This window comes from Pan troglodytes, chromosome 21, assembly GCF_028858775.2.
Source record: "Pan troglodytes isolate AG18354 chromosome 21, NHGRI_mPanTro3-v2.0_pri, whole genome shotgun sequence".
NCBI lineage: Eukaryota > Metazoa > Chordata > Mammalia > Primates > Hominidae > Pan > Pan troglodytes.
Window position 1 is genome coordinate 51010375 of NC_072419.2, and position 12817 is coordinate 51023191.

The following is a 12817-nucleotide window of genomic DNA, read 5'->3' on the forward strand; positions in this document are numbered from 1 at the left end:
CCACAGTGAACTGAGGGCCTCGCCTATTTCCTCCAGGCGAGGCCCTCCAGGGACACCCCCCGCCAGGGCACCGCGCCCTCCTCTCATTCTGGTACTGTGCATGTGTGCTCGTGCACACACACACACGTGAGCGCGTCAATGCCCCTCACCTGGAGGACTTTGCCCTGGGGACTCTCAGGAAACAGCAGCACCTGGTTATACAGTGGGTCCAGCGACTTGCGAGCGACTTTGGTCTTCTTCTTGGCAATGCAGATGCCATTCTCTAGCAGGTAGGCCTTGATGTAGGCCGCTGGGGATAGAGGCCAGCAGGGGTGAGTTCTAGTTTGGCCCTCAAATGGTGGGCAAAGGGTGCAACAGAGGGAGGCTGCCCACCCTCTGCTGGAGATAGGTGTGCCCCCATGGGGTCTGGGGAGGACGTACCAGGACACATGGGGGGTGGGCATTTGGGGGCAGCAGGTACAGCTGGGCTTGGGTGCAGCCTGCCCCACCTCCTCTGGTGGTCCTCACTGTCTCCACCCTTCCTTTGCTCACTCTGTGCTCACCTGTTTCCTCTCTCAGTCCATAATGTGCCCACCCCCTCCCTGGCTTATGCATCTATCTGCTGACCCCCTCACTCACCAAGCCTGAGCACCTACTGCATGCCAAGAACCCTGCTAGGCACTGGGGTATAATGATAAGCTGGAAAGATGGTCCCTGCCTTCCAGGAGCTCAGTCCAGTGGAGGAGAGGAACAAGGTCAACAGACAATCTCAACTGGCTCTTCAAACAAACCCTAAACTACCAGTTCCACATAAGACATCAGAGTTGGGACAGGGGGTCCCCACAGTTGGGCCCAATTTTCTCTCTTCAAGGCCCTCAGTACCCATCAGGATATCCTCCCTGACCTCCACCCCCACCTTGCAGGGGAAGGTAGGCCCCAGACCTGGCAGTGTCTTGGAGCCTGGCTTGGCTGTCAGTCCCCGAGCCTGGATAATGTCCACCTCCAGCTGACCGTTCCGCTCCTGCAGACCGATCTCCACATCCCCTGGAAGAGGCACCAAGAGATGAGACTGGGAAATGGTTCAGAAGCTCAAGCTGGGACTCAGCTCTTCTCCTTTACTTAGGGCTGAAACCCCCTTCCCCTGCTCCCAGCCCAGAATAAGACCAGAACCAACTCCCACCAAGTGCCTAGGCTCTGCTGAGGGCTTGAGAGTGTGCCCTGGGCTCTAGGCAGCATGCGCAGAGGATGGATCAACAGGCAAAGGGGAAGGAGGGAGAGACGCTGAGCTTCTGGTGTGACACCCACTTCCCCTAGTCCATTTGAAACCAGCCTTGGGGCACTCACCCATGGGTGTGGTGGCCAGGGTCTGGCGGCCCACAAACTGTGCCGGCCCCATGCTTCCCAGGAAGTCACTGAACTGGGCGTCCGACGCCAGGCAAACTCCTCCATAGTTAAGGCTGCAAGAGGAAAAGGTGAGACAAAGCACACATTCCCAGTGGTTTACCAACAACTCTGGACTCAAGCAGTCAACCTCCATGCAATGGATATGCTGAAACTTCCCTCTTGGGATGGAGATAAGGTTTACCCAGTATCTGGCTCATGTGGTTTAGTGCCTTGATACTCAAAGTGTGGTTCAGAGACCAGCAGCATCAGCATCACCTGGGAACTAATTAGATACATAGAACTGCAGCCCACTCCACCCCCAGCTGCTGAATCAGAATCTGAATTTTAATGCGAGCCCCAGATGATGCCCTTGCACGTGAAAGTGTGAGCTGCACTGCAAACGGCTCTAGACTCTGAGGGGTGCATTTCTTGCGACTGCTTGGCTACCTAATATCCACTTCCCCTTCCTCTGGTAACAAGATCTCAAATTTTCTTTACGGAACCCCCTCCCCATGGCACATGATCACAGTGGGGTGGAGGGAACAGCTCCTGAGACTGGGCCTCCAGCTCAGCCTGGCCAATCAGGGCATCCCTTCCCCTCGGCCAGTGATCAGCTCAGAGACAGGCATGTAGCCCAGTTCAGCCAACAAGAATCAGGCCTGGAAGCTTTGTTTGAACTATGGGGACTGAGACGCTCTCTTTCCCACCAGACTTGAGCCTGAGATGCAGGACTGGAGCTTCTGGTGCTATGTAGCTACCATCTGGATCCCGAGAATGAAACCATCAAAATGATAGCATTGTGTGAGCTCCTGGATCAAGCTCTGCCTGAAGCAAGCTACTTCATCTTTTGGTTACGTTAAGTCAATATCAACAGCAACAACAAAGATAATTTTATTATTTTGCCTAAGACAGCTTTAGTCAGTTCTCCCCACTCCCTTCACTTCTCTAAGTATCTCTTTCCCATCTGTGAAATGGGAATAATAATGTTCCCATCTCCTAAGTCTGTTGTATTAAGTGCGATGAGGCACTAAGTACCATGCCTGATGTGCCCCTGTTATCCTGAGCACCAAAGCACTTGCAACCCATTTTCTCATCTGATCTTCACCACAACCACAGGAAGTTTTTGTTGTTGTTGTTCTGGTTTTTGTTTTTTTTTGAGACAGAGTTTCCCTCTGTTGCCCAGTCTGGAGTGCAGTGGCACAGTCTTGGCTCATTGCAGCTTCGAACTCCTGGGTTTAAGCGTTTAAGCAATTCTCATGCCTCAGCCTCCCAAGTAGCTGGGAATACAGACGTGTACCACCACGCCCGGCCAATTTTTGTGTTTTTTAGTAGAGACAGAGTTTCATCACATTGGCCAGGCTGGTCTCCAACCACTGGCCTCACGTGATCCACCCACCTCGACCTCCCAAAGTGCTGGGATTACAGGGGTGAGCCACCACGCCTAGCCCAAGAGGTTGGCTTTTGATCTTTATCACCATCTTTTAAATAAGAAACACATTTGCCCAGCAAAAGGGTGACCCTATTCCCTGGCCAGAGATGAGGCATACAGAGTTAGAGGCTTAACCCAAGCCAGGCCAATCAAAACCTCTCTCTGGGAAATAAAAAAGAGAATCCTGGAGACTAAAAGTCACAAGAACTGAGCCATATAAATGGCCTGCCCTCAGGCAAAACCCATAAACTCTACTAGCTACCCAGTCTTGGCTGCCCGATTCTTCCCTGAACCATTTGAGGTCTCCCAGTGTTCTGTTTTTACTTAAGTTATCTGCAGAGTTAATGGCAGAATATTCAGCCTGAGTGCTTTCCCTTTTCCTGATTTCCTACTACCCCTGGCCTGCTTTCTCCATTCAGACAGTAGCCAGGGTGTCCTATGTCGGCTGCCTCAGAGAAGGAATGACCCAGCAGGAGGTAGAGAGCAAGAGACTTGGGCTCTTGACTTTTCACTTCCAAATCCAAGAAACAGACTTGAAAGAATAGGTACAAAACTAGGCTATCCTGCCCCGAAACAGACAAACCCTCAGCCTGGGAGAGCAGAGGAAGTCAGGCAAGGAGGGAACAGAGCTGAGATGCTGCAGGATCCTTGAGGACGGTCTGTAGTCTGCAGCTGGTGAGTGCTGGGGGATGACAGAAAACTCCAGATAGGCTGGGGGGATCTGAAAGCAGAGGAGACTTGCACCTACTCTTCTTATTGGGTGGAGCTAAGAAAAGGGCAGAACACTTTACAGAAATGGCTGTTTGGGCTTCTTGTCAAGTAACCCCCTGGGAGATCTCTGAGGCTCTCTGTACATCCCTCCGTACCCTAGAGAGGAACATATGATCCAGGTGCACTGGAGAGAAGGGCAGATCCATAGAGGCCTGGTGGTCTGGGCAAAGAGAAGTAGCTGAGACCAATGGGAAACAATGACCAAGGAGCAGACAGTAAGATCACGTTCCAGGAGACACCAGGATGATGGATGATGATTGCGGACCACACACTCTGTCCCCAGTGTCTGAGCACCACAATAATAGCAGCCAATGCTACTGGACACGAGCCCTCACTGACATTCAGCTGGTACACCAGGTGTTATGGCCGGCGTCCATTTGATCCATTCATTCAACCAACAAATGTTTACTGAGCACATACTATGCACTCTATTGTGTCCAGGCACTATTCTGGACACTTGGAATATGTTAGTGAACAGTGATTTCTGCCCTTCAGGTGCTTAGATTCTAGTGACATATTACACACAATTAATATCATAAACATTACAGTATGTTAGAAGGTGGTAAATGATAAATCTTAGGAATAAATAAGTAGAGAATTAATGTGGGCAGGGGGGGATGTGGGCGGCAATACAAAATAGTGTGATCAGTAGCTGTGACTTGTGCTTCTTATTCAATACTTTGATAGTTACCCTGGGCCTGTTCTAGAAATTTACACAGATTCTCTCCACATAAACTTCCCCAGGACACAGGCATAACATTTGGGAAAATCCTGAACCAAGTGGGCCTAAGTTTCCAGCAAACAGAGGACACAGCGGGACTTGATACAGAGATTAGCAACAGCGAACTCCCAGTGCTCACTAAATGCCACAAATGTCAAAGTGCTCTATACTTATTAATTCATTTCAGCCTCACAACAACCCCATGAGGTCAATACTATTACTGGGCCCATTTTATAGATGAGCTGGAGAGTTAAGAAACCTACCCAAATGACACAGGTACTGCATGGCCCCACCCTATCCCTCAGCACTCACCTCTATACTCCGAGGCTACCTGCTCTCACACCTGCCACTAGGTCTGAGGGCTTATTTTCTGGCTGTGAGAATTCTGAATTTTGCTGGGGAAGCAAATTCAGCCTGTGGCACAGGGCAGGCTGGAAGCACCTGAGGGTTCATGCCTCAGAAGCAGCCCCCACCCAGTGACAAACTGGGAGTCTGCAGGGGGGATAATGCAGGTGAATGTTCACCCAGCCTCCCAAGGCTCCCCAGTGGGCCTGAGCTCCAGCTGCCCTTAGTGGTAGCAGGCTTGATGACGCATCCGTTATTAGCTCCCCTCCCTTCCCATCTCATTCCTTGCAGCTCCCACACTCGGGTTTCCTGGGATGGCCTGCCAAATAACCAGTTTCCACTTGAATCTTTGAATCAGGGTCTGCTCTGGAAGAAGCCAAACCAAGACAGAAGCTGAGTGGTATCTGAACCCAGAGAGTGAGGCTTCCAAGTCTATTATCTTAACAATTATGCAACAATGGTTTTTTTATAGACAGAAAGTATGAAAAAATAAAGTCACGTAAGTGTCTGGGGACTGAAAGGTGTACCCACTATTCTTGCAAAACCAAAGACCCTTAATTAACAGCAGAGGCTATGGTCTAGACCAGGGGTCCCTAACCTTTTTAGCACCAGGGACCAGTTTTGTGGAAGACAATTTTTCCATGGTCTGGGGCAGGGAGTGGGGGATGGTTTTGGGATGAAACTGCTCCACCTCAGATCATCAGGCATTAGTTAGATTCTCACAAGGAGCTTGCAACCTAGATCCCTCTCATGCACAGTTCACAGCAGGGTTCATGCTCCTATGAGAATCTAATGTCATCACTGATCTGACAGGAGGCACAGCTCAGGCGGTAACGCTCGCTCACCCACCGCTCACCTGCTCTGCAGCCTGGTTCCTAAGAGGCCAGGGACCAGTACCCCTGGGGGAGGCCCCTGGGGTTGGGGACCCCTGACCTCTTTCACACTGGTGACGTGGCCTTTCCTCCATGCCCCTGGGTCTCTTTTCCACCCTACCCTCCCAGCCATCTAGGGGGCCAGCCTCCATTTTGTAAGGAGTGTCTGGGCTCCAAAAGCCTGAGAAATGGTGGGGGTCTCACGGATTCCAGGCATGGAAGGAGCGCAGCCTCCCAGGCAGAGGGAGGCCCTCTGCAGCCTGAAATTGAAAGTTTCCTCCAACGTCATCATTGTCTGCTTCTCAGTTCCTGGTGGGATTGTGAGCAGACAATGGGGAACTGGCAGGCCTGGTAATTAGCGGTAATTGTTTATAATATCTGGGCGGCTGCCTGATTTCCTATCCCAGGGAGCCTTGCTAGCTGCCAAGGAACCCGGCTGACGCCCCAGAAACCCTGAATAGGTTATCACGTCCTCCTGGGGGCTGGAGGAAGGAGGAATAAAGTGGTGGCTGGGCCCTACTAGGCCAGAAATCCAACTGCGGGTCTTCCCTGGAGTACACAAGAAGGCAGAGGCCGCAAAATCAAATCTGCCTCTACACCTCACTAGCCAACTGCTTGCTGTGTGACCTCTGACAAGTTGTTATTGTCTCTGCATTTCAGTGTTCTTATCTGCAAATGAAATCACACTGCCTCATGGACAGTGTCTGGCCTTTTTGTTGGCCAGTGCCTGTGCTGTCTCAGTTTCAAATGTTTTTCAAAATTTCTGCTTACGGCATCCATGAGCACAGGGGTATAAAAGAGCTTATTGCATTAAGTGCTGCATATGTGCTACAACTTTGACAAGTCCTTGTATGCAACAGGAGCTCAATAGATGTTCACTGCCAAACCCTACAGCAGGACTTACACTGGGAAAATAAAGGATGGAGTGAAGACTGGATTTGGCATAACGCAGACCCTGGATGCCAGTACTGTACAACCTGTGGCAAGTGTCTTAACCTCTCTGAGCTGCAGTTTCCTCATGTAGAAAATGGGAATAAATAGTAATTACCTTGCTGAGTTGTTGGGGAAGAGTCAGAGAGCTAGTGTAGGTAAGGTGCTTAGCACAGACGACCTGCTGAGTGAATCAAAGGGTGAGATACCATGGCCTGCTGGGCCTGCTGCCTGGCCTGGGAGAGCCTCCTTGCCACATTCTTGGCATTTTCATGGCATTTCAGATTCTAGACCTGTTAGTAAGTACAGCATCTGGATGCCTGAGAATAAGCCCAAGCCATTCTGGGGAGTACTGCAGCAGCAGGTCCCTTCCAGGGACGTGTGCCACTTGGACAGGCGCAAAGCCCTGTAACAGGATTACAACCCATGTTCTGCTGGCCTTTTATTTTGTGTTAATGGTGAAATGAGATTCCCTGCATTTCAAATCCTATTACTTTTGTTTGTGGAGCTGAAACCCATTGGTCTTTTATTATTAACCTCTGAGCTTGGTTTGGCCCCTGGATTTTCTGTGTTCTTGATGGTGAAAGAAGTAACTGGCTCACGCAGGGGTTTGACTCCATTCTCTTTTCCAGATGGATCACTCGTCTCAACAGCATCAGAAATTAAAAGGTTGCACAGCCCTTGTGGTGATTATAGGTTATGTGATTCTCAAAGGTTTAGGCGTTTATGGGTTCCCTGTCCATCCATTCACTACATGCTCATCCATCCATCCATCCATCCATCCATCCATCCATCCATCAATTTATCCATCCATCCATCCACCTATCACTTCATCCATCCATCCATTTATCCATCCATCCATTTATCCATCCATCCATTTATCCATCCATCCATCCATTTATCCATCCATCCATCCATTTATCCATCCATCCATCCATCCACCCATCCATCCGTCCATCCATTTATCCATCCATCCATCCATCCATCCATTTATCCATCCATCCATTTATCCATCCATTTATCCATCCATCCATCCATCCATCCATCCATTTATCCATCCATCCATCCATCCACCCATCCATCCATCCATCCATCCATTTATCCATCCATCCATCCATCCATCCACCCATCCATCCATCCGTCCATCCATTTATCCATCCATCCATCCATCCATCCATTTATCCATCCGTCCATTTATCCATCCATCCATCCACCCATCCATCCATCCATCCATTTATCCATCCACCCATCCATCCATTTATCCATCCATCCGTCCATCCATTCATCCATCCATCCATCCTCCCACAAACTCACCAAGCCTACAATACAGTCAATTCTGCTGTAACATGAAATATACATTTCTAAAAATTACTGTGCAACGCAAAATCTTGCTATAAAAATCACAGAGCTTATGGGAAAATGGGGTCAGTGTCACATCAAAAAAAAGAAAAAGGCAAGAATGCAGTAAAAATGAAAGCATGGTTTTAAATATGTTAAATGCTTTAGAAATGCATAAATACTACAATAAAAATGGCATTTGACCTTGAAAATGACCTGCAGTTTGCTTGTGGAAGTGGATGTCGGAAGAGGTGCAGCCTGTGAGTGATTGTGAGGGAAAAACTGAAGTCAATGGAAAGTTGTACCACCAGGTGTGGACGGGTGTGGCTTATAATAGTAAACTGAGGGTGCCGTGGATGTCTGAGGCACATGTGTTTTGTGTATTCTTATGTGGGTGCAGTTTTCTTCATTCACCCAGTGCTCCTCGTGGATGAAATTGCACCTGAACAAATGCAAAATTTATGTTATGCTCAAATTGTTCCCTAATACTTGAATCATGTTGGAACAAATTCCCGTTTTCAAAACAAGCACCGTAGCAGAATTGCCCTGTGCCAGGATATACCATATCATACAATCCTGACCCCGGCTTCTCAACCATTCAAGGTATTTCCAAGCCTGACCACCTCTATGAGACTGTGTGTGGCTCATGGGTGCAAAGCCAAGGATTTATTTTTTTATTTGTCAAAAACTCATCTTGAGCCAAGCACTGATAGTACTATTTATCAATGTTGATCCATTTAATCCTCTTAACAACTCTATAAAAGCTAGGTATTTGTAATTAATACCCATTTTATAAAATGGGAAACTGAGGCACAGAATTGTTAAGTAATTGAACCAAAATCACTCTGCTAGGAGTGGCAGACCTAGGACTTGAACCTGGAGAGTCTGGCTCCAGGATTCACCCTCCTAAGCACTGCGTTATACTGTCTCTATTTGCCCTGAGGGGACCTCAGCCTTGCCCAGAGCAGAGCACAGGGATTTGCAGGTCAAAGCTACGGGGTCAGGCAGGCCTGGAACTGAATCCTGACTCCACCACTCACTAGTCGTGGAGGCACATTCTTCACTTCTCAGAGCCTTGGTTTGCTTCCCAGGAAAACAGGAATAAAGAACAATAGGATAATCCCAGTGCTGTTGTAAGTATTAAATGAGATAAACGCCTTAGAACAGAGTCTGGCATACTCAAATGCTCAAGAAATACTAGTGCTTATAAAACAAAACAAAACAAAACAAATCCCTGTCTCCTAGCCACAGATGCATCCAGCTCTGCTTTGTCCTTTCGGCACGGGAATGCTGCTAAATAGTAGAGGTGGGGAAGAAAAGGGGGTTCTGACCACCCACCCAGGCTCTTGAGCCTTTGGTGATTAGGAAACAGCCTTGGTAGAACCGTGACCCTGAGCCCGGGTTCAGTGGCCCTGCCACTGCCTTACACTCTGCTTCCCTGGGCTGTGGACACAGTGACCCAGACACTCAGAGACCTGGATGCTGATGACCCAGACATCTCGGGACAACAAAGAACAGAGGGAAGAAGCAGGTGGGTGCTGGGAGCCAGCCTGGAGCGCTTCTGGGTCAACAGAGAGGATGCCAAGGCCCTGGATTCTGTGTGCTGAAGGGGCGGGAAGGAGTGAAATGTATGCATGCTTCTGCTCACACACACCCACCCATTATTCATCAGAATGTGCAGAGCACCAACTGTGGGCCAGCTAGACAGGCATTGAACTCAGTGTCTAGTGGGACAGACAGACACACATGTGACAAGATAGAGAGTGGAGGGCACTGTGGTGGGGGAGGGACAGGGGACTGTGAGAGCTGCTGATACAGCCAGAGGAACGGTAGGCCCTACCCGTTCCATTCCACTTCTGCCCACGCCCAGGACAGACATTGCTAATCAACCTCAGCTCTCCTGCCAAGCCTGGACTTGGCTCCAGAATCCTTCTCAACACAGCACTCCAGGGAACCACTATCAATTACCGGTGTTGGCACATGAGATACAGCCTTTGTGCCAGTTCTCAGCTGAGGTCTGGAGAAGGAATGAGTCAGAGGGTGAAGGGGGAGCAGGGGTAGAGAAGGAAGTGCCAGGTAGAGGGTGCAATGGATGCAAAGACCTGGAGGTGAGAAAAGTGAAGGGTAAAGGTTCAGGGTGGTGGAGTCCCCACATGGATGGGGACTGGGAGAGGCTGGGAAAAGTCAGAAGAATAAGTGCTGGGTGGCAAACTGTGGTGTTCAACCAAAAAGGAGACCTGTAGGTGTCCAGGCAAGAGCGATGTATGGCCTTGACCAGGAGATGGAAATGGGGAGGAATGGATGGATTCAAGAGATCATTAAGAATAAAATGGCACAGCATGATTATGGATTGGGAATGGATTATGGATTGGAGAGGGCAGCTGGGGAGATGGTAGCCCTGTGCACCCAGGCAGTGTAGCAGGCTCTGCTGGGCCATCCCCCCACCCCTTATTATGTCAGTGCTTGCTGACTTCTAACCGCCAGAGTCTGCATGCCTTTGCCCAGGCTTCTCTGGCCCCTGAAGAGCTTCTCTAGCCTCAAGAGCCTATGTTACCACAGGAAGAGCCAGAGTTAACAGGGAGCAGCCACTGCTCAGTAACTGGTTAAGAGCTGGAATATAAATACCTCAGCTCCCTCACTTCCTGAGGAGATAACTCCCAGGTGCATGTTTCACATGGGTTCCGAGAGTTCCCCATCAGGATTGGCTCTGGTTGCCCACCAGGAAAGCTGGCTTCTTAAAGCATGCTTTATTGGGTGCATCACCTCTTTCCCACATGCTCTTCTGCTATTATTTTCTAGAATCACCTCCCAGGTGAATCACTTGCACTTGAACCCATGTCTCAGGTCTGGTTCTGGGAAAACCCAAACTAGAACACACGTCAATAGGGAGTATCTCAGGATTAGGGCAGGTGGGGAGTATGGTATGTCTGGAAGGTTCTGTTCTCACGGCCCCATCTCAGAGGGCTTGAGCTCCAGCTCCTGCCCTTTTCCTGGGTGAGATGGGCCTGGCCTGGTGGCATGGCTGGTTGACTCTGCATCCTTAACCCACAGAGCTCCAATTTCTGATCAGGCAGAAACAGGCTCAAGGAAAGAAAGCCCTTCCCCAGCCCCAGGGGATCAACCACAACTGGCCCAGCATGAGGCCCATGGTGTGGAAAGAGAGAGAGGGGCTCTGGGTCCTTGATGGCATCCTTGAACTACCAAACCATCCTGGAAGCCTCTACTTCCAAAAAACTTGATAAATGCACCATTAAAGAGAAAAAGAGTGTAAACATTAAGGGCAGATACCCAATGCCCGGATTTGAATCCCAGCTCAGCCACTGACTGGCTGTGTGACGTGGGGCAACTTATTTACCCTCTCTGAGCTTCCATTTCCTCATCTGTAAAATGGGAATATTAACAGTCCCATTGTCAGGTTGTTGTGACAATTAAATGAGTCAATATAAGTAAAAGCACAGCACAGTGTCTGCACATAGTAAGTGTTCTCTGCAAGAGTTAGCCACGGCCATTATTACCATTAAGCCGGGGCTTCTCTACCTTAATGTGCATACAAACCAGCTGGGGGTCTCATTAAAATACAGATTCTGATTCAGTGGGTCTGGGGTAGAGGCTGAGATTCTGCATATTTAACAAGCTCCCATGCCAGTGTTTCTGGGCTGTGGATCACACTTTGAATAGCAAGGGCTGAAGCCATTGTCCATTGGTATTACATAACCCGGGACTCAAGGCATCCTCACTGACAGGGCGACCCAACCCACAGGCACCCCTTCCCCATCCCTGACACCTTGCTGGGAACACAACATTTCCCAAGTTTTCTATACCTGTCCTTTGCAGCTCTCCCCCCACTGCTAGTTGCTTAGTCAGTGCCCAAGAGTGGAAGCTCATGGAGGACAAGGTATCTGAGGTGCCTGACCCAACTGCCTGGCACATTCTAAGTGCTCAATCACATCTGCTGAAATGAAAATCCTGTGCCTACCTGCAGGAATACATACACCTGGTGATCCAGCGCAGTCAGACAGACCCAGCGGTGCCAGGGGCTGCAGGCTTGCGGGGGTGCTCAAGTGGGGCTGGCTCCCTGTAAGCCTCAGCTGGGCTGGCAGAAGCCCAAGGGGTGGGGAGAAGGGAGAACAGTCCCTTCCTGTTTCAGAGCCCGGCATTTGGGCCAAACCAGTGCCCAAAATGCCTGCAGAACAAGGAGTCTGACCACAGCTCAATGTCCCCACCCATTCCTTCTGTGTCCCTACCTTGCCCAGGTGTTGGGCAGGTGGCAGCGCCTCACCTGGCTGGGATCCATCAACACTCAGCTCTTTTCAGGAGGCCAAGACTGTCCCCTGCTGCTGGACCCGTCACCCTCCAACCCACCTGATACCTCCTCAGTTGGGCTCAGAACACCCACCTCAAGCCTTTTAGTAATCGTAATCCTCACAGCCAACACTTACTCAGTGCTTACTCTGTGCTAAGCACTTTATAGACACAACTGTATTTGGGGTGGCTCACTATATCCGTTAGAATGCAACTGACCAAAACAGCAAAATAGCCAACAAACAGTGGCTTAATGAACAACAAACAATAATAGCTAACAATTACAGAGCTGGTCACTGTGCTAAGTTCTTTTACATGTATTAACATATTGAACCCTCACAACTCTGTAAGTGTCTGCACTGTTACTGTCCCCTTTCTATAGATGAAGAAACTGGGCTCAGAGAGGTGAAGTAACTTCCTCAAAGCCACACAGCTACTAAGAAGCTGAAATGAACCACATACCAGGGCAGTCTCGTTTTTGAGTCCTGGCTTTGAACCTGTCTGTAATTAGACTCTCTGGTCCCTTAAAACCCATTACAGCAAACAGTAACAAGAGCCATGTTCCAAACACCTATCACCTGCAGGCATCACCTCGTTTCTTCCTCATAACACACTCTGATAATGCTCCCCTTGGTCATGTGGCCTTTCTGAGCCTTCATCTCCTCTTCTATAAAACGGAAATGCAGGTTTGACTTCTCTGCTGCTGCTCACTGAAGCACGTTGCCCTTCCCACAATCTAGTCCTCCA

The 12817-nt window shown here is 49.5% G+C and overlaps 1 protein-coding gene across 2 annotated transcripts in view; it reads right to left on the reverse strand.

Moving 5' to 3' along the window:
• RIMS4 (regulating synaptic membrane exocytosis 4) overlaps positions 1-12817 on the reverse strand; it is a 58926-nt gene that overhangs the window by 4957 nt on the left and 41152 nt on the right. For both annotated transcript variants that reach the window (XM_016937978.3, XM_016937977.3), the window contains exons 3-5: positions 1324-1436; positions 922-1023; positions 150-289 (exon numbers count right to left, since the gene is read on the reverse strand). In XM_016937978.3, the coding sequence (XP_016793467.1) occupies positions 150-289; positions 922-1023; positions 1324-1436 (355 nt within the window). The remainder of the gene's footprint in view (positions 1-149; positions 290-921; positions 1024-1323; positions 1437-12817) is intronic.